The following is a 22,103-nucleotide window of genomic DNA, read 5'->3' as shown; positions in this document are numbered from 1 at the left end:
CCAGCCGAGCTGCCCAGGTGCCCCTGAATACATTTCTTCTTTCCTGGTTCTGCCTCCATTCTGGAGTGTTGTCCTGAGTCTCACTTTGGATTGGTGGCTTTGATTATCTGACCCTATAGGCTGATTATAGAGACATTTTCCTAAATCTTTTTATGAATCTTCAGAATGCAGCCCTTAGTGTACAGAAGCTTGCTGTCTCAATTAGAAAGAATGTACCTACTGTTGTGGACATTTTCATATTTCCTCTCTCTTAGCTATCTCTGTTTCTTTCCTCAGTTCTGCAGCATATATCAGGGAGCAGTGAGTAGTTGCTCTGTGTGAACCTTCTCTGTGTCACTACTTCCTTTGTGAGCTGAGGTGGAAAAGAGTGTTTGAGTGCTGCCTAGTGGACTCAGTTCTGTAGAGCTGCTCTGCCCAGCATTGTAGCCACTAGCCACATACATATATAAAAAGTAAATGTAAATTAAACAAAATTAAATAAGATAAAAATTCAGGTCCTCCCTCACATTGGTGACATTTTAAGTGCTCAGTAGCTGCATGTGACTATGGTTACCATATTGGGCAGCAACGATTATAGAATATCTCCATCATCAGAAAGTTCTCTGGGACCATGCTGTTTTAGAGCATTTCTTTCCCTGTAGCCTGACAACAGTGGAGATTCCAGTGTCTTACGTTGTCTTCGGATTGAAACTCAATGAACCTTGGGTGGAACTTGACTGTCTCATTCCTCTGAGGCCTTTGGGTTGGGTTACACCTGCAGGTCAGCTTCCTGCAGGACTAACCTGATCCCTTTACGGAAGGATTTGAGGGTAAGCATAGAGAAGACTGGCCAGTTCTGGGAAAGCTCCCTCACAGTGCTAGAAATGCCCTATACTCATTTTCTACTGCTGACATAAAAATTACCACACACTGAATAGCATAAAATAGCACAAATGTACTATCCCGTAGCTGCATAAGTCAGAAGTACAACATGGGTCTCACCAGGCTAAAATCAAGGTGTTGGCTGGATTGTGTTCCCTTCTAGCAGCTTAAGGGGATGGATGATCTGTTTTCTTGCTCCTTCAGGTTTTTGATGGAATTCAGTTAAGGTTGTAGATCTGAAGTCCCTATTTCTTACTGGCTTTCAGCTCAGGGCTGTTCCAGTTTCTAGAGGATGCCCACAATCCTTAGCTCCTAGTTCTCTTTCTCCATACTCAAAGCCAATAAAGGCATGTTGAATCCCTTTCACAATTCTAATGTCTCCTACACCACCTTCCATTACATCTCTCTGACTTTAGCTGGGAAAGGTAGTCTGCATATAAAGGCTCATGTAATTTGATTGGGCCTACCCTGTTAATCCAGGATAATCTCTCCATCTCAGAATCCATAACTTTAATCACATCTGCAAAGTCTCATTTGCCAGGTAAGTAACATATTAGGGCTTAGACATATTTGGAAGGGGTGCTACTTGGTTTATCACTTGCATCCAGAATAATTCTTTACGTGTTATTAAGCAAAAATACCTTATTTGATTTGTAGCTTATTTGAAGAGGATGATTTCCATCTTTGTTTAAATGATATTATTAATTTTCTTTGGAGACTAAACATCAGGGGAAGACAAGAAACCTCAGGAAAGGAGGAGAGAAAAGGGAGAAATGGGGAAGGTGACACCTGGAGAAAAATCTTTACTTAAACAGCATTTTATATTGCTTTCCACTTGGTAAAACACACTACACGTAATAGTTCTATTTGGAGTTTATTGATAAAATATCACCAGAGTATCTCCGAATTAACCACTTACTCATATCTCATCTTTTAAAAAGTGCAAAAACCTATACAAAAGTGGTGTTATAATCCTGAAGATAAATATCTGAAATTGAACAATGTTAGAATAATCTTACTAAACTGTAGGTACTTAATGTGATATGTTTAACAGCTTTCCCACGTATTATGTTGCTATTTTTGATTCTTATGAAATGTCAATAAAATCTATTTGATTTTAATATTTATTGCCATTCATATATATATATATTGCCATTCATATATATATATACTTCTCCATTTCTAATTTAGTACATAAAATATTATATGAATGAGTTTAACTTGATTAGACTGTTATCTATTTTCAGTATCATACAGTGTGATACTCTACTTTGTAATAAACTATATAAATTTTGAGAATGAATGTAGCATTTATCTTTCTCATCTTTCACTTTTTTTTTTTATCTCATTAGCTACGAAATCTTTCCAGCTTGGACCTACGTCATATCACTGAACTGGATAATGAAACCGTGATGGAAATTGTCAAGAGGTGCAAAAATCTTAGCTCTCTCAATCTCTGCCTGAACTGGATCATAAATGACAGGTAACCATTGTAACATCTTGAAAACAGTTTTCCAGAGGGAAACATGTGTTCTACTGACCAAATACTAATTATCATTATAACAAGGCATGACAATTTTAAGGAAAATTTAATGTAGCCATGCCTTTTGGAAATAGATATGTTTAAGATTTGAAAACCATCTAGACGTATACTTTTAATCCATCCACTGCTTATATTTACAACAAGGTTTTATGCGTTTTGATTCAAATGTTTGCCTAAACAGTTATAACAGCAGTATATTGAATTTTTCTTTGTCACCCATCCAGGATATATTGTTTGTTACTTTAATATTTTTGCAACTTTTGTGCTTGATTTACTGTTCACTTATCAAGGAGAATGATTCTAAGAAATGATTTCAATTTATTTATTTTTTTTTTCAACATTTATTTTATTTTTGGGACAGAGAGAGACAGAGCATGAACGGGGGAGGGGCAGAGAGAGAGGGAGACACAGAATCGGAAACAGGCTCCAGGCTCTGAGCCATCAGCCCAGAGCCTGACGCGGGGCTCGAACTCACGGACCGCGAGATCGTGACCTGGCTGAAGTCGGACGCTTAACCGACTGCGCCACCCAGGCGCCCCAAGAAATGATTTCAAATATTATGCATTCAGGTCCTTTCTCAAGGATGACATTTTGTTCTCTGCATCAATATAATTAGTTTTAAAAATGGAAGTCACGTGATGGACAGTTTAATACATAGTGTCAAAATGTATAAAATGGGTAGTTTTCTTCTTGTAAGCAATGATAAACCCATTTTTCTTTGAACTATTGCATGAAAGAAAATTAGATGGAGGAGCCCTTGAGAGTAGACTTCTTTATAATGAAATCAAATGTGGAGTAGGACTATTCCGCTGCTAATGATTATGTAGGTAGGTTCTGAAATACAGACAAGAGACAAGATGTTGGTCCAGTAACTTTGAGGGATAAATTTTGTTTTTGTTTTTTTTAAAGATAAGCCACCAAAAATATTTTGCTTTCAGAATAGAAAGTACTATTTCAGTTAAAATTTGTACCTATTTAAATTTAAATACTTTTGCATAAATAGGAGCAATGATTTATTAAGTTTGTGTCAGATAATGTTTTAAATCAAAATACTTTTCCCCTCCTCTTTTAATTTTGTACTTAAAATTAAAGTTACATGGACTCCATTTTCCCCCATTATGGTAAGTTCTAGTGACAGTTTTGTAACTTAACCCACATTATCCTTACAGTTATGTGATAGCCTTTGACTTGACTCTTTCTTAGTAAAATTTTTCTTGAAAAATTTTCTAATCCAGATCACATGGTCATCATTTATAAAAGGTATTTATTGTTTTTGAGTAATAGTTTCCATATAGGGTATATTGAAATCTACAGGAAATTGATAAAAATGTTTTCAAAAAAATTCTTCTTTATAATCAACATTCTTCTACAGTCAATTTTATGACATCTTAAAATAATCTTTTAAGTGTTTCTCATAACATCTAATAAGATAAAGTGCATAAGGAAACATCCTGTGATGTTTTGCCTTAGTTTAATATTGAGATAAACTACTTAGTAATACAAAGAATTAAAAGGAAAAAACTGTTTCTTCAACAAAATGATTATGAAAATGATTTCCTTTTATTTCACACCAATTTTCTGTGTAGCTGACATATGTGGAAGAATCAGTAATTAAAGAATACAGAGGTAAATAAGAAGCAGCCCATGTATAATTAGAAAGGTTGTCTTCTAAGTAAACATTTTGCTTAGGTTTATATCATTTAAATAAAGATATTTAGGGATTTCTAATCTTCTGGCTCTTCAAATGCTTATTTAGTCCTAACTGGATATTTACAAATGAGAACATGGGCACCTCTCACTTTGTCTTTCCTTTCCTTTGTTAGGCTCCATCTTTTCAAAGCTCTTGCTATTTCAATAATTTTTTTTCCTACTTAACTGTAATGGTTATTTGGTATTTGATCCTAAATATATGTACTGTAGAGATTTATTTGCAAGGAATGAAAGTGTATTTTTATGTTTTTAATGGAAAAGTTTGGATTAATTGAGAAAACATGCATTTTAATGAGGCTGAGCGGTAGAGTTTTAAAAATCAGACTCTTTTAGGTTTTAATTACACTACTTGCACTTATCCTGTGTACTGTAATAGAAGTTTCAAACATTAAAACCCACTTTGCAGTATCATCTAAATTACTCATCTCATTGTTCTTACCATACTCTATCACTAAGCTAAGTAATATTCGTAATTATATTGGTATAAATCTAGGACTTCTCGTCAGACTTAATTATAATTTCAGCACTTAGCCAAGATGGGTTAGTAACCTTTCATATAGAGGGCAGTGGAATGCACTAATGCATTTAGCCTATCAATTAGCGTCTGTTTTACATTTGTTCATTATTATTATCCTCTAGTAAATCAGGAAGCATTTATTAACCCCCTACTAAATACTTGGTACTGTGTCTCTTGACTGTAGGGCACTGAGTCCCTCGTGCTCTCAAAGGTTGCTCTCTTTAGGTGACATAAGACTTAATGAGTGAGATAGATAATAGTGAGCCTTGTAAGGAGAGAAGGGAGGAAAGTAACCTTTACTACCCAGGTAATTGATAGGCACTTTATACATGTTCTCTTTTAATTCTTTCAGATCTTTTGTTTAGTGGAAGGTCATACTATTCCTATTAAATTTAGACCTTTATATGATTTTTCGTTAGCTTTTCCAGCAGATGTATTTTTCCATCATTGCTGCATTAAAAACTGGGTGAGGACAAATGAGAAAAAGCACATGGTGGCTAATGAGTCAATTTTCCATTTCATAGTTGGGATTCACACACAACTGACATTAATATGTAAATTTCTTAATTTTTAAAAGGACTCTCATTTTCTTTTCTAATAAAAGTATAATAGAAACTTTAGATGTTGTTTTATATGTAGTACATCTGAAAAGGATCTATGTTTAATGCTTCTAGCCTTAAGAAAGGAATCCTTACATGAAGATAAACTTTGATATTCAGAACTTTACACATAAGATTTATCTTGAACTTAAAAATTCTTATCTGTAAGCTTTCTTTTGAAGTTCAAAAACTTAAAATATGTAGTAATTGAAGGTCTTTATTGTTATGCTCTTGGTATCTTTTAGCATTTTTTGGTTCTTCTATCGATGTGTGTGACTAAGACATGCTGTTCTTTATCTTTGTTTTTCTAAAAGCACTTTTTGTGTTTAGAGAGTTAAACAGCATGATATTTTCTTGTATTCAGAAGGATGGTCTAGTAGTCATTTGACATTTACCATTGCTTTTGAATACAAATAAAATCCAAGTGGTTTATGAAAAGAGGACACTATTTCTATCAGTGACTTAAATTAAACGTCTGGTTGTTATATCTACCCTACTCTCTCTGACTCTAAGTTTAGTGAAATGTTTATTTGTATTTGATATAAATCTTTTGTTATTTCACATCCAATTTGGTCTTCTTCGTTTTTGTATGTTTGGCACAGAGTCTAAAAGCAGCATGCTTTGGATATAACAAACTGATATGTGAAAAACTGAACGGTTCTGAGCATCTTTAGTGATAGCTTATAATGGCTCTTTTGTTCCTTTTTGCCAAGAAGAATTAAATGAAATCTACTTGATTTTAATAGATCTTTCCAAAAACTATTTAAAATTTTTAAATTGGTTATTAAAGACGTAATAAATCTCCCATTTTCAGTTTTTAACATTAGTCTTGAAAAAAGTTCAATCGCATGGTATGTATACCCATTATCAAATATATGATCCACTCATTAACAGTTGACCATGCTTGCTAATGAATTAGGATAACAATATAAGAGACATGAAAATTTCTCTAGCATCTATCAGCTAAAGTCACAAAACATAATAAATACCAGGTTGGTTGTTAAAGTAAGTTATGTTGCCAGCCAGTCGAACTTGCCTAGCTAGCGATTTATGTTTTGAATTTGCAGTTTAAAAAATTGAATGTATTAAATTTGTTGAACATTACTAATTGAGAACACTTTCTTTAAGGAGTTAATTGTGCTGTGTGAATCTGCTATTCATGTAAAGGAGTTAATTGTGCTGTGTGAATCTTCTATTCATGTCTATTCTATCAGTGGACATTCTAAAATTTGGAGCATTTTAAATCTTAGACTATTGTGACCGATTTCTTTCAAACATAAAATAGCATCTATAATATGTTAACATTTCACTTTATATGTCCTAGTGTTTAGAATAGTAATTATGGATAGTTTCTCTTTAAATGACACTTTTAAATAAGTTGAAGCTGCAAACTGGTGGTCTACAGCTGAGTCCAGTCCATAAAGCTGCTTTGTTTGGCCTATAAAATATTTAAAAAGTTGAAGTAGTTGCCAACACTTTAAAAATTGGAATAGTTCACATAAAAATTATGAAGTTGGGCTCTCTGTTGGAAATTTGCAGATCTAGCAACATTGGACTCAGTCTTTCTGGGAAGACAAATAGGGTATTCTCTCTGGCGATTCTCCAGTCCTCCACCATTCCTACCAGGCGTGGTACTTTTGTACTTTTTTTTGTATTATCTGTCTATCCCCAGTCTACAAGCTGAAAATCAAGAATGTAGAGGTTTTTAAAGGGTATTTCTTATTTCAAAACAAATCGTTCTTTTTAAGTACAGTCTGATAAACTATATTAACAGACAATAGAGAGTTAATTGGTCTGCTTAAATTAGTTCTTCATTATTTTAGGCATCAGAGCTTTGGCCAAAGGGTAGAAGTTACAGCAAGAGACAGAATTCAGCTTAAAATTAGCTAAACACTTTAATTTCATCCACTGCCATCCAAAATGGACACTTCCACTCAGTGTTCAAACAAGAGTGTTCTAAAAAAAGTTTCCTGAATTACAAAGAGAGCTGAGCTAGTTTATTAAATTCCCTCCAACTTCAAGGCTGTGATTTAAAGTTACTTATTTTAAAATGAAATGAATTTATTTTCAGTGCTCAGTATTTGAATCTTGATTTCTTTGTTTATAGCATTGAGAAAAATCTTAATACTATTCTTTCTCCTCTTCTTCTGTGGGTAGCCCTATTTAGTCTTCTAGGTGTACTTAGGTTGAGGTTGTAGAATGACAGATTACTCCACCACCCCTTTGAGGGAGACTGACAGTGCCCTGGCTCATGGAAAACTCAATGAGGCTTTCTATAAAGATTTTTCTAACTCCCTTGATCTTCTCTGGATGTTTATTCTGTTTCTTCTTTCAAATTTCCGTTGATTCAATAAAAAACGGTGACATTTAGAAATAAAGTTCAGAGAGGATTTGAGCAGGTGTTGGTGATATAAACTATTTGCTGAGTGCCCATTGTGTTTTATTTCTAAGAATTGTTTTGTGAGCATATGCTATATATTGTATTTATAAGTGTTCGAGGACTGGGTGGATAATCTACCATCTTCCTGTGAATGTCATGTCACAGTGGACTTAGAATTTTATTTCATTTCAATCCCCTAATATTACTTAATTCTCCTAGAGACTGAGGTTTAAAGATTGCCCAGGGGGGACAAACCTATCCATTAAATCCAGCAGGCATAGTTGAATTTGAGTTTGAGAATATTTTGTTTTCTATTAAAGTTAAGTGGTCTGGAGGAGAGGAATACTTTTCACCTTGGAGTATTGAGTGGTGTGAAGTTTGAACAATTTTCTCTTATAAAAGTCTGAAAACTTGGAAATAAAGAGGCAGCAAAAATAACACTGACTATTGAAGCAACGCTGTGGCGGCATTTACAGCAGCACTGCCCTGCGTGTGTAGAGTATGTGGAGCGCTCCGTCTGCATACTTTTGGTGCCTAATATTGTGGCTGGGCTGGTCAGCTCCAGCTTTTGTGCAACTGAATTTTAGCATATTTTTGTAATCTGAATAATCTTGTATGCTTTCTCTGATATTCATATTTTTTGCAAAAAGAATAAGAAATGTTTTATTGAGTTCCGAGGGAGTTCTAGGGACAGAACGGAGTCTTTCTGAGCTAGTGACACTTGTTTAAGCTTGATATTTTTTGACATTCTCTTTTATATTCACAATTATTTGTAAGACCATCCCTAAAAGAATAGTATGATATTAGAGTAACTACTATTCAGATGCTCAAGCTATCTGTAAATATGTCTTCTGTGTCCTTCTATCCATTAGACCATCTTTTTAAAAACTGTGATTGGTTCTTGTAATGTTAGAGAGGCCAGAGGGTATAATATTTTCTCCCTTTTGTTTTTTGGACCAAGGATAATGAAGATAGCTAATAATAGCTATCATTTATTATAGTTTGTGCCATACACTGTGCTAAGTGTTTACACACAGTGTTTCATTTGTCTTTACAACAGCCCTGAGGAAGAAATTAACCCCGTTTTCAAATGAAAGGATTAAGGTCCAGAGAGGTTAGATAGCTCACAAGTAGTAAGTGGTAGAACATATTAAAATGAATCCATATTAAAATGAATTCATTTTAATATGTTTTCAAAGTCTAAGCTCTAACCGCGAGGGGCTCATGTTCTCCCAGTACCTCGTTCTGCCTCAGACCTGGAGTGACCTAGTGTTCTCATTTGCTAGAACATTTCCAGCCCATTCTTGTTATTTTGAAATTCTGTCAGGTTTAGCATTTGTGCTTCACTGTTCCATTCTGTGGTCCAAAGTGTCCTGGTGTGTGTGATAAATTATATGGTCATACTATCTCAGGCATCATGCTGTGCTTGATCACTCTAAACATCATCAGAATGCTACCTTCTCTTTTCCCTTCAGGATATTTGATAGGTGACAAGTTTTGGATATCTTACTGTGTACATAAAGTGGATTTACAAAACAGCTAATTTTGTAATGAAGAGCAAATTTTCCCCACCGGCTTTATTTGTAAATACTCTTCATTTCATACTAAGTTCCTTGAGGAGTAGAAAGTCTTGCCCATTTTTGTGTCTTGTACCACACCTCGTTCATAGTTGGTATCAACAGGAATTTCACAAATGAAATTTGAATAAGGATTTATTTAAGCATGTGCTGATACACATTTGTTTTTACAGATATTTCATTATCTATAAAAGCTCCCTCACAGTTGTAGCAAGTACTTAACCATTGCAGAGTAAAGGAGAATACTGGGTGTATATTTTGAGTAAGTTGTCTCTGGGTTAAAAAGAAGGAAGTTCGTTGAATGTCTCAGTACCTTTGGCAAAAAATAATTGCTATAACTAGTCTATACCGGTTTCCCCGTATATGTGATTTTTCACAAAACTGATGATATTTTTGTACAAAAGGCAAAGTCTCTGATAAAATGATTTGTGCATCTATCCTCAGATGAAATTTTTAGTGCATTCAAATGAAAAGAACTTTTTCATTGTTTGGTACATAGTGATACTGGATATTTGTTCTTTTAGTACATCTAGTGGCTAAGTCTCATTTTTAAGGAAATGTTAATTGATATATGTTCAGAAGTATTTAACAAAATCACTTGAAAGGAAAATCTGTATGAGATGTATATGTCTCAGCTTGCTTTAATTTTTAACTGCATTTCTGAAGATGGGATGGAAGCTGGATTTGATGTGGATGAGTTTGTCTTATTGATTCTCCATGTTCACATTATTTTGTCTTACAGAATAATGTGAATTTTTATGGTAGTTCTGACATGTAATGGCAACTTTAAATTTCTGCTTTGTGCGTGGTTCCTATTGTGTGATAAATACATAAGTAAAGATTTCTGTAAATAATAATTAACAGAGCTTCCATACAAGTATATCACTAGCTTTCCTGGATGTGGTACTCTAAACACTGCTATTGCTTTTGTGTTTTTCAGGCCATATAAATGTAAGTAAACATACATTAATCATTCAGTTTGGGGGGCTAAAAAAAAACATATGTCTTGCCTAGTATAAAATCCGAATTCATGATCAGATTATGGGAAGAATGGGATGTGTTTTATGCGATGATAGATGCAGCACTATATGCTCATGGATTTAGAGGCTTCCTAACCTCAAACCTGCTTTAAAATTGCCAACAGTGAAGAAAATCTTCATTTATTGACAAAATGGTAATCGTTTATTGATTGCTCGGACAAACTTAGGACCATCCCTCCCTTCTCCATTTCCCCCAGGAGTTGTCTTTTTCTTAATCCCCAACCAGAAATGGTAATTAAAATAACTCACTGTTGTCAAAATTTTTGAATGTATGATAAATGAAGCCTAGTAAATAGTGAAAATATGAGAAAGGTGATTAAATCTGACAATTTTCCTGTAAAAGGCTTGAGATGATAAATATCTCCTGTGATTAGTTATTAATTTAGTGCAAGGGATTTGCATCAGCCTAAAATATTTTATGAACTGTGGCATAAAGAAATATTTTAGCAGATAGGTACACACATGTTTAACCAGAGGAGAAATTGCTGGAATTTGATTGGTAATAATTAAAAATGGCAGACCTGACACATATGTGCCTGGGCTATTTTCTGTGTGACAGTCCTTTCAGAAATTAAGAAAGAGGACACGAAGACGTGGAGACATGAAGAATGACAGAGTACTTGCAGCTTGAACCCTTTGCTTCGTGAAAATGGAAAGGTTTTAGGTATATTATTCCCCAGCTGATAAAATATTTAATTTAAAGTAGTATCAAATAACTCCTCACTTACTGAAGCCAAAAGATCAGACTTGTTTCATTAACAGTTATGGTTGCACTACTGATGATTTCCCTTAAATTGAATGTGAATTTCTTTATATTTAAAGAAAAGAAGAAATGATGATGGTGGTTGTAATGAAGTGCTGTATCGTGTTACTGTCTGGCTGAATCCACAGCAGTCACTCTCTTGGTGGCGTAGATCATTTTGTGGCTGCATAATGTTTTGTGTATGAGTTTCTCTCCTGGTAAGGAGGACCTGTGTCTTCATCTTGGGCCCCCTGCCCCCATCGCAGCACCCCCTAGCATCTCGTGTAGGGCCCAGCTCAGAGAAGCCATTTAATACCTGCATGGTGCAAGAATTATAAATGCTGCTTTTGTAGGATGTATAAATCTGCCTTTAAATTTGGCTTGAACTCTGGCTGAAATCCAGGCGGTTGGTTCAAATGCCCTCTTTCTTCCAGATTTATTTATTTCTGAATAAAGTTGAAACTTCATAAGGTGAGGATTTAATGTCATTGTCTGGATTCGGATAGAGCTTGCTTTATGTATTGCATGCTATTTTTCTGAAACCCGTAGCCTGATTTTTTGAACAATAAATAGGATTTTAATGTTGAATCCTTGGGTTTGCCCTTTTAATAGGGTCTTTGGAATACTTCTAAATGAAGAACCAGAAACTTCACTTGCCTTTCATATGTAATGATACCTTGTGTTAATTGAAAAGATGCAAAGGAGACAGTTACAGCTTTTTTCTGCTTCTTGGTGAGAAAAGTATGACTGTCTGAGGGAAAAAAAACACACACAGTTTTGTTCTTAACTCGTCTTGTAGCACTTTTAAGTTCTGTTCTTTAAAGTATGTTTAATATTTGGTTAATTGCTACCATGAACCTAAACATACTGATTAAGGCCAGGTTCACATTAGAACAATTATCTGGTTAATTGCTCTGGTGCAAAAATAGGCTAAAAAATCATCAGAACATCAAGTTGTGAAAGCACTGGCAGGAGTTTCAAAACCACCAAGCATACCTACTGCAAATCACATCAGCAAAGCAATTAATTTAGGCTAATTGCTTTTCTGTTTGTTCAAGATGCACTTTGGAACTGTCTTTTGAAATCGTGGCAATTAAGATTAGTAAGCAGTATAATTAAAGAATGTTAGAATAGTCACTATTTTTCAAAAGTGGTAACTATTCCGTATGAACCTATATAGTGTATCTATCACTTGTGTAGGGCTGCGAAATAATTAAAGCAAAATAAGAGTGTTTTAGATATTTACAAGATTTCCTATAAAAATAAATTGAGAAGTAGATTACCTGTATAGGAGCTGTAGCATGGGGTTATCTTTAATCTTTAATTATCAGTTAGGATTATCTAATTTGAATATGCATGCTAAGTTGCCTTGTTCACATAGGAGAAGAAATACCTAGCCACCGAAGATGGCACCGGCTAGTGATATTTCCTCTAGCCAAATGTGTATTTGGCTTCTCATGTGGCTTCTCATAAAGTAATCAGGATTTTTAATGTCTTAAAAACCAGATTAGGCACACTTCATGTTATTGAAGTTTTCCATTATTGAGTATTATAATTTTGGCAGCATCAATTTGTCTAAAATTGAAAACTACTTGAGTTTCCAACTGTTTCTCTATGAAGCAATGTTGTAACAGATTCTCAGCTGAAAAAAAAAATGGCAAGTTTAGGAATGAGTTCTTCATTGGAAAATGTAGAAATGTCAGCGGGGGAATTAGCCATTACCCGACCCCTCCTCTGCTCACCATATTGTCAAACAGCAAGTAGCTCTTTCTTTCACCTCTCTCCTTCCATAAGGAGCAATTCTTACCATTCAGTGTGTTTGGTGGCATATCCTGCCCCATGAAATTCTCCAAAACAAACAGATTTTATTGTATTAAGGACTGTGGCTCAAGATAAATCTTGCAGAGACACACATCTTAAAGAAAGTCTTGGTAGCAGTTATCATTTTGTGACTTTCCGAGGCTGTGATAAGAAATTTAGAAAGATATTCATTAAAATGAGATTTGACACAATAATTTAAAGATAAGTTTCAAGTTTTGCTTGGCATTATACTTTTTGTTGGATGAAAGATATAAAAATTGTTGTCTTTAATTTATTTCTTTTTATTTTATTTCTCCTGAATTCAGGATGAATAGCTAGCTGACTGTATCACAAAACTAAATTTTTCTCTAGTGATCATTTTCATGGAGAAGAACAAACGTGTATATACTTTTTACAGTGATAGATTTTTCTTTATTTTCTTTTACACATTTTGTAGTCTCTAGAAGTACTTCATACTCGATCCCAATTTCTTGGTGATGCTGTTTGTTGTGGAATCTTTAGTTAGACAGTTGCTTGTTGAAGGTAAAGCCATCAAGTCAGATGAAAATAAATGTATTGATTAATTCAATAGAAACATGCTGAGGACCTTTAGACCAGAAAAGCAACCAAAGAAACTTACATGATGATATCAGTCACTGGGACTGGTTGTTGGGTATCTTTTGAAATCTGTCATTGAAGCAGCAGAAGAAATGTTTGGTGGAAAACTCAAGCTAGTACTTCTTCTTGGCCTTCTACAAACTTGGATTCTATAATTATTTAAATAATAAGAATTTAAATAATTCTACAATTATTTAAAGTTGTAAGAATTTGTCACTATTTTGCACCCTTCAGAAGATTGCAAATTATAGCCATAACTTTTTCCCATCCCTGTATGCATGCCTTTGTGCAGTGTGATGCTGCCTAGCCTCCCATCCGTAGGTAGCATCCATTTCCCTATCCTTCTGCATCTAGGCAGGCTTTGTGACTTTTTCTAACCAATAGTATATAGTGGAAATTATGTTCTGAGGCTTCCAAGCTTTGGCTTAAGAGACCTAGCAACTTCGTTCTCGCCTTTCTGGAATGCTGCCATCACCTGAAGAAGCCCAGGCCAGTCTCTTGAAGATGAGAGACCACATGGAGATGGAGGGCAAGCCAACAGCAAGGATAAACTGTCATATGTGTGAACAGGGCCACCAAGACTAGCCTCAGTCAAGCCTTTGGATTCCTGCAGTCCTGTATAGTGAATGAGACCAGGAGAACTACTCAGCTAAGCCCAGTCCAAATTGCTGGCCCATGGAGTAGTGAGCAGATAAGCACTGTTTTTTTGTTGTTGTTGTTTGTTTGTTTTGTTTTGTTTTTTTAAGCTACCAAGTTTTGGTGTAGTTTGTTATACAGCAGTTAATTACAGAGATTTTATAGCGACTCTGTGTTGAGAATTTTATATTGTTAGGTAAGGTACCAAGAGTGTTTTAGTTATTATCTTATTTCATCATCACATTAACTCTATGACATAGGTATCATTATACCCTGTTTTATAGATGTACTAAAATGAAACTCACAGAGGTAAAGTATCTTGCTGACGATCACAGCTAGTAAATGCAGAGTCAGGATTGAATGTAGATATGTCTGACCTCAATCCCATCTATCAAACTGCCTCCAACAGCTTATTCTGAGTTTAAAAATATAGTTGGTTGCCATAAGCAGTTAAATCTACCAGTGGAGTCTATTGAACCGAAGTGCTAGCTAAATAGCATTATAATAAAATAAATATCATTGAATGAAATAAATATTACAATAAAATAACATCCATTTGCAGTTTCTCGTGATACTATTTAATCTTGAGTATTCATCTAAAAGATGCGTGGAAAAAAAGACAGCTCTACTGGTGTCATACGAGCTTTGAGTCTGAAGGGAACAGTGTGAATATAGATTTAAAAATACATAAATATAAGGTCTCAATTTTATGCATACAGTTGAGACTTGAACAGTGTGGGGGTTAGGAGTGCTGACCCCCTGCACATCTGATAATTGGCGTGTGTACTTTTGACTCCCCCAAATATAACTGCTAATAGCCTGCCATTGACTGGAAGCCTTATAGATCATAAGAAGTCAGTTAACACAATTTGTCTATGTTGTATGTATTATATACTGTCTTGTTATAATAAAGTAAGCTAGAGAAAAGAAAATATTACTTTAAAACTCATAAGGAAGATAAAATACATTTATAGTACTGTATTGTATTTATTTTAAAAATCTGTGTAAAAAACAGACCATTGTGGTTCAAATCTGGTTGTTCAGTGGTCAATTCCTATATTAAAAACAATTTTATGTGTTTTATAGTTTTAATAGTATATTCTGTTTTACTCAATTGTCACATTAGGGAGAAATGAAAAGGAAGAGACCCTCTCTTAGAAGGAAGTGTTGTGGCTGGAGCTTAATCACCATATTTTTACCTTCAGCATTTGTGTCTTCTAATAATAAGTCTTATAAGGACATAGCTTCTAGGGCATATGTAAGTAATGGCACTTAATACCTACCACAAAAATCCCACAAATACAAGCGAGGATCTTTTCATTTTTGAAATGCTTTTATTGTTAGTTTTAAGTATCACCTTAATAACTATACATCAATAAACCAGTTAATAGTAGTAGTTGATTTTGACATATGTATCAGTGCTCATCTTATCATTTACCATAACAGCACACTAATCGGACCTGCCTCAGGGTTTTATTGCCTGTTAAATAAAGTCTGGGAGCATTTCCTCCACGATTTATTACAGTATTTTGAGAACTGGTTTCGTTTGGGAAAAGCAGTTTCCATTTGTTTTCCTTCTAACTTGAATTTAAGCTGAATTCTTATTTTTGGTTTTGCTTAATCTCTTCTTTCAACCAATAAATCACCAGTGTATTTTACTATTTTGATATTTTATTGTATTACATGAATATAAACAAATATTTTGCTTTGTGTGAATATATATCTAGAAAATCTTACTTGATGTTTGGGGAGAGAAGAGAGAAGTTGCGTTTTTGTCTACTAGTTTTAATTTACACTCAGATGGTTTATAAATTTCTTAGAATGTTACATTGATAGCAGCATAGGTATTAAAACTGTATCTGGACATTGTGACTTTTCCATGTTCCTGGGCTCCTAATTGGAAGCTCAGTAAATCTGTGTTGATTGATTACATGACAATCAGACCATAAGTTTGTGTTCAAGGTAAAAGGAAAAAAAAAAAAAAAAAAGAACTGCTCAAATTGGTCAAGAAATAGAGCAAGTCAAAATAAGTCATTCAAAATAGTAAACTTCATTTAGTGGGTATAGACATAACCTTTAAAAACGCTTGCAGAGTTAAAGAGATTCTAACTGAAGAGTTAAAGAGACACTAACTGAATTCTCTAACAGAGAGTGGTGGTTTGTGTGTGAGGTATGTAGAGACAATTTTCATCTAACTGACAACATGTTAACCTTACTGGATTAAGAAAACTGAATGAAGAAGGTGGAGTAGGGGGAAGAAAAACCCAGAAGAAACATGATATCCTTGTGACAGCCATTTATTGGGAAAAGGGATGACAAAATGTGTCAAGACAATGCCCTGGCTTCATTAAATTGAATAATCAATTTGGAAAAAAAAAAAGAGTTGTGTTCCATAACATTTCTTTCTGCAGATTTATAGACATTTATGGGATAACTGTCTTTGAAAAATATATATTACTTACCATAGAGTTAATATTTTGCTCATTATAGTCTTACTGAAATTAGAAATGTTTAGTAGTTTATATCTTTAAAGAGATGTCCATCTTCTTTTTGGTTCTGAGATTTTTCTTCACAAGTTTATTCTCAGTATGGAGACATCATTATGTTACAGAAGCGCTTTTTGGGGGGTGATGTCTCTTGGCAGACATCCATCTCCAAGTAGAATGTAACAGTGAAGCTTGTAAGAGGCAGAGAAGTAGAAAGTAGCACCAAGGAGGCCCTGACAGATATTTAGACATCCACACAGACATTGCTGCTACTGGAAGGTCCTCTCCCATTTTGAAAATGTAGCTATTTAGGAAGGGACAAGGTCACAGTAACTTCACAGTGTTACACCCCTGTCGATTCTTGTACGCACATTTATTTTACTTGTGATTCTTTTTCCATTGACAGTATTTTTCTAATGTTTACTTTGAATGGTTGCATTTATCTTCACTAACTTGTCGCTGTTGCACAGTGTATTTCAGTCCACTAAGTTAGTTCTGTATGTGCATATTGCATTTGACAAAGTTTTTAGAATTTGTGATGATCCACACTGATGGGCTTGGGAGTGTATATGAGAGAAACATGGGATAATAGTTGGTAGCAAGAAATTCCAATGCGCACCTCTCTCTGCTTTGTTAACACTCATATTAGCATTCATTTGCTTCATTGTTGGGAGGATAGGTGTCCTGTGAGCATTTAGTTAGAACAAACTGCCTAAAATTAAATTTGGACTGTGGGTAATCTTCAGAACAGTTTATCCTCAGGCAGGTAATCAAAAGTGTAAATGTGTTATTTTGAAGGTTCTATTAAAGCTTTATTTAAAAGTGCCAATCATATGCAGATGAAAATTCCAGACTATAGAAAAAAATATATTCTGATCATCAGTAATGAACTGTAATCATTAAAAAAATTTTTTTAAGTTTGTTTATTTGTTTTGAGACAGAAATCACAGGGGAGGGGCAGAAAGAGAGGGAGAGAGAGCGAATCCCAAGCAGGCTCCACACTGTCAGCACAGAACCTGCTATGGGGCCTGAACCCACAAACTGTGACCTGAGCTGAAACCAAGAGTTGGACCCTCAACCAACTGAGCCATCCTAGAGCTCCATGAATTGCAGTCACTGACTTCAATAATCTCAACTGACTGAGCCATCCAGGAGCCCCATTGATTGTAATCACTGATTTCAATAATCACATTTGAAGCTAGGTACATTTTTTTTTTAATTTAATTTAATGAATTTATTTTTTAAACTAGGTCCATTTAGAAAAAAATCCAAAATCTTAGTGTAAAATAATTTTCTCAATAAAATCACGTATACACATACATCATATATATTTATATAAATTTCAGAACGGTAAACATATCCAACTGGATTGTTTAATTTTAAGTATTTTTACGAGTGAAACTTACTTCCAAAGACTGTAAAATGGGACAATCAACAACTTTTGACTTTCTATCTTAAGGGCAACAAGGAGGAAATTTTTGTTCAGTTTCTATTTAATTTTCTGTGACTACTTATGACATTCACAAATTATGTCATTCATTTTGACATGGAAATGAGAAAATGAGTGACTTTGGGATTCAGAGCTAAAGAGCTCTCACAGGTGCTCAGACATGTTGCCTCCATCTATTGTCTATTCCCGTCCCTCCCAGAAAAAATAGCATGATTTCTAAAGGAGACATAGTTTTTCTACAAGCCTCCATAAAAGGAGTCTTTATTCTCCTTTCTGATCCATTAGAGAGCACTGGACTCTCAGGTAATTCTTCCCCTTTGATTTGTGTCTTCTTCTTTTATTTAAAGCTGTGGTCTATTTTTTGTTGCTGTAGTCACTGATGACATTTTCTCAGGTAGCTTTTTCCCCCTTTAACTTGGATCTTCTTTCGTTCCTTAAATCTGTAGAATATTTTCTTTTATTGTTGTCAGTGTCACTGATGACATTTTCATCTGATTCTTGACATATTCATTTTATAATATATGGCATTGTATGGAGTTTTTTGGTCAGTGACATTTTGGCAAACACTTGCCTGTGGCTACCAGAGAAGGTCAGTTAGAAATAAATTACTCTTGAAAGGCTTCTCTGCAATACTAACGAATAGGGGCTTGCAGTGGGAGTTGAGAGTCTGGGGCCCTTTGTGTTCTTGTTTTTCTGTTATTCCAAACTTTTGTCATTGAGTCAGTCACTGTACGTGTAACCTTGGTAAACTTATTTAAGTTCTCTTTTATAAGATTGGGGTAATGAGAACCTACCTTAGTGGAATGTTTGGAGGCTTAATCATGTTTCGAAAGCACCTTGAGTATGAATCATTAGTTCATTATTAGAATGGTGGCTTGGGTGGTACCAGTTATGACTGATGCTTCATCACCATTATAGCCTCATAGTTTCCTTCAAATTGACAATGGACATCTTAAGTCATATGGTTTTTAAGATAGTAGCAGACTCTTGAAGGTTACTTAATTGCTTATCGTATAGTAACACTGAAGTGTTTGCAGTTTTTACAATTATCTGAAGAAAATAAGACAATTAGAGTGTACTAATTGTTATATATTTTCACAAACGAGTTTTCAGATTAAATGGGCAAAGTACATTCAGATTCAGAAGTAGAGATTTAAAAAGAAACACAACAGTGTCTCCTACTTATATTGCCATAAAATAATTTATATATAGCTACTTACCTTTGTGAAATGTTTTTCACTCACAGCTTTTATCCAAATGTATTTTAAGGAGTTACACTTTTCAAAAGATACTTTAACATTATACACACACACACACACACACACACACACACACACACACACACATGCACGATGTGGGTAATGAGAGATTATGTGAAATTCAATATATTCTATGAAGCAGGGCTTTTAATTTCTAATTTCTAGTTCAGTTGAGAAAATGTAATGACTGAAAATTAAGAAAAATTAACTATTTACTTTGAATGTTTGTATGTTATTCTGAATTTAATATATTCCAAGAGTCACAGGATTTGATTTGGAAGTAGTTTCAGCCTTCTGTGCTCCTGAGCTCCTGGCTCTTCATCCATTGCATATATTCTGTCTCTGTGTTTCTCTCTCTCTCTCTTTCATTCCATCTTCGTACCACCTTTTCCTTCATCTATCATCTGGGTCTATTTAGTTAACATACAAAATCATACTCTGACTATATGACACTCAAAATGCTTCTTATAACTACAAGATCGGTTTCTTAAAGTGTTTTTAAAATCAGGTTATTTATTATTGATTTAAAAAAAACTGTGATACACCCTCCTAACTTTAGAGCTTGGACAGGTCTATGAGAGGTTTTAAAATCCAGAGAAGTCTCCGGAGTGTGTGTTTTGCGGGAGTGGAGCAGGGAGGACATAGTGGGCTGCCAAAGGGCAAACCGCTGGAGGGAAGACATTGCACATGCTGATTTCCCTTTGCTCTGTCTCGCTCTGTTTTTCCAGCCCTGTGGCTTGCAGGTTTATTAAAATGCTAATGATGTTTATTCTGCTTTTATTGGCAGCTCTCCAGATTTGATTATTGATATATCTGAATAACAGTGGAATGCAACATCAAAGTCTCACTTGACTATTCCTTAGATTTTTGTCAGTAGACAGATAAATACTGCAATGTCAGATGGATCATATAGACTTATTTTTTTCTGTATAAATGTGAAATGTTATAAATGAACTGTCAGCTGTTTGGAAATGAACTTTTATTGGGATGGAGAGGGTCTCCTGGGGGCTCCTTTCTTAGGAGAGTATACTAACCCACTCTCTGAGGAACAATCATATTTCCAAAAACAAGTTGTCTGAGTGGGTTTGTGGGTTTGCACTTTTGTTCTCATTTTCCAGACTTTGATATTTCACATCCTTCACAAACAAATTCAAGTGTATACTAACAAACTGCAGAATAATCCAGGGCACCTGGGTGGTGCAGTTGGTTAAGCGACTGACTCTTGATTTTGGCTCAGGTCATGATCTCATGATTTGTGAGATCAAGTCCTGTGTTGGGCTCTATGCTGACAGGGTGGAGCCTGCTTGGGATTCTCTCTCTCCCTCTCTTTGCTCCTCTTTCTTTCTTTCACCCTCTCTCTGTCTCTCAAAATAAATGAATAGACATTAAAAAAAAAAGAATAATCTGGGGTGCCTGGGTGGCTCAGTCGGTTGAGTGTCTGACTTTGGCTCAGGTCATGATCTCACAGTTTGTGAGTTCGAGCCCCCCCTGTCAGGTTCTGTGCTGACAGCTCATAGCCTGGAGACTGCTTCAGAATCTGCGTTTCCCTCTCTCTCTGCTCCTCCCCCACTCACACTCTGTTTCTCTCTCAAAAATAAACATAAACCAACAAAAAAAATTATCCACTTGTGACTAGCAAGGGATAGAGGAGTTGTCCTTTTCATATCTGTTCTTTCTGAAAATTTACACCACAAACCATTAGAAATGAAAAGAACTTCTGAGAATACCCCATGTAACTCCTTCATTGTGCAGTTCTGAAACAGGTGCAGAGATCATCTGTAACTTGTCAAGCTTTACTCAGCTTGCTGGTGGTGAAGGTGGTGCCTGAATGTTGCTTCCTCTTGACTCATACATAGGCTGCTGCATCCCGCTTTGCTTGAGCTCCTTTCTCATTGTTCTTATTAGCTGGCCACTTATTTGCCACCAACACTTATTTTCTTTCATGGCCTAAAATGTGTCTCTGGATTGTAGGCTCTTGTAATTCTTGTATGCTCCTTTGAATGACAAAATAACACACACACTTAAGTAAACTTTTAGTAAATATTTTTAAAACAGTGAGACAACCTAAATTACTGCCATTCAGACATTTATACTGTTTACATTTTGATGAACATCTTTTCAGATGTACACATATGTATGTGTACTCCCCCTACTTCCTTTTGGAATTTCATTGTGCATACTATTTTGCAATCTGTGTCTGAAAGTCAACAGTGTACTATGGATTTATTTTTGGTTTAATGAATATAGATTTATGTCACCATTTTTTATGGTTTCATGTGTTTCAGCACAATGTATTTATACAATTTCTTATTGGTAGACATTCAGCTATTTCCACTTTTTATTCCTATAAATAACTGTAAACATTCTTATACCTGTATATTTGTACACTTTTATTTTTGTCCTTAAGGTTAAATTCTTCAGTGGGAATTTCTGCATCTAAGTGAATACATACCTAAATTTCTTATACATCGTGCTTAACTCCCTGTAGAATATGTAAGTCTGGATCCCCGCAGAAGAGTGCCTGTTTCTCCATATCTACCAATTCTTGATGCTCTCACAACTATTTTGGAGCATTTAAAAATGACTTTAAGGTTTAATAGCTGAAAAAATAACTTGTAATAAATTATGTAGCCACAAGTGTATTTTCCACTAAGAGACAGTGTAGTGTAGTGGTTATAAGCACAGGCTCTGGGGCCACACAGTCTGGATTTATACCTGGCTCTGCCACTTCCTACACGTTTGTCATTAGGCAAGTTACTTAACCTCTCTTATTTTCTTATCTGTAAACTTGGGATTCCAGTAATATTTACTTAGGAAGTTTTTGTACGATTTAAATGTGATTATACATGTAAAGTACTCAGAAAAGTTTCTGGCACATAGTTAAT

The 22,103-nt window shown here is 34.9% G+C and overlaps 1 protein-coding gene across 2 annotated transcripts in view; it reads left to right on the top strand.

Annotated features, from left to right (window-relative positions):
* Positions 1-22,103, top strand: part of FBXL17 (F-box and leucine rich repeat protein 17) — a 501,406-nt gene that overhangs the window by 179,131 nt on the left and 300,172 nt on the right. For both annotated transcript variants that reach the window (XM_047855114.1, XM_047855106.1), the window contains one exon: positions 2,214-2,344. In XM_047855114.1, coding sequence (XP_047711070.1) covers positions 2,214-2,344 — 131 coding nt within the window. The remainder of the gene's footprint in view (positions 1-2,213; positions 2,345-22,103) is intronic.

This window comes from Prionailurus viverrinus, chromosome A1 (assembly GCF_022837055.1).
Source record: "Prionailurus viverrinus isolate Anna chromosome A1, UM_Priviv_1.0, whole genome shotgun sequence".
NCBI classification, from domain to species: Eukaryota; Metazoa; Chordata; class Mammalia; order Carnivora; family Felidae; genus Prionailurus; species Prionailurus viverrinus.
This window is presented reverse-complemented; position numbering and strand designations above follow the sequence as displayed.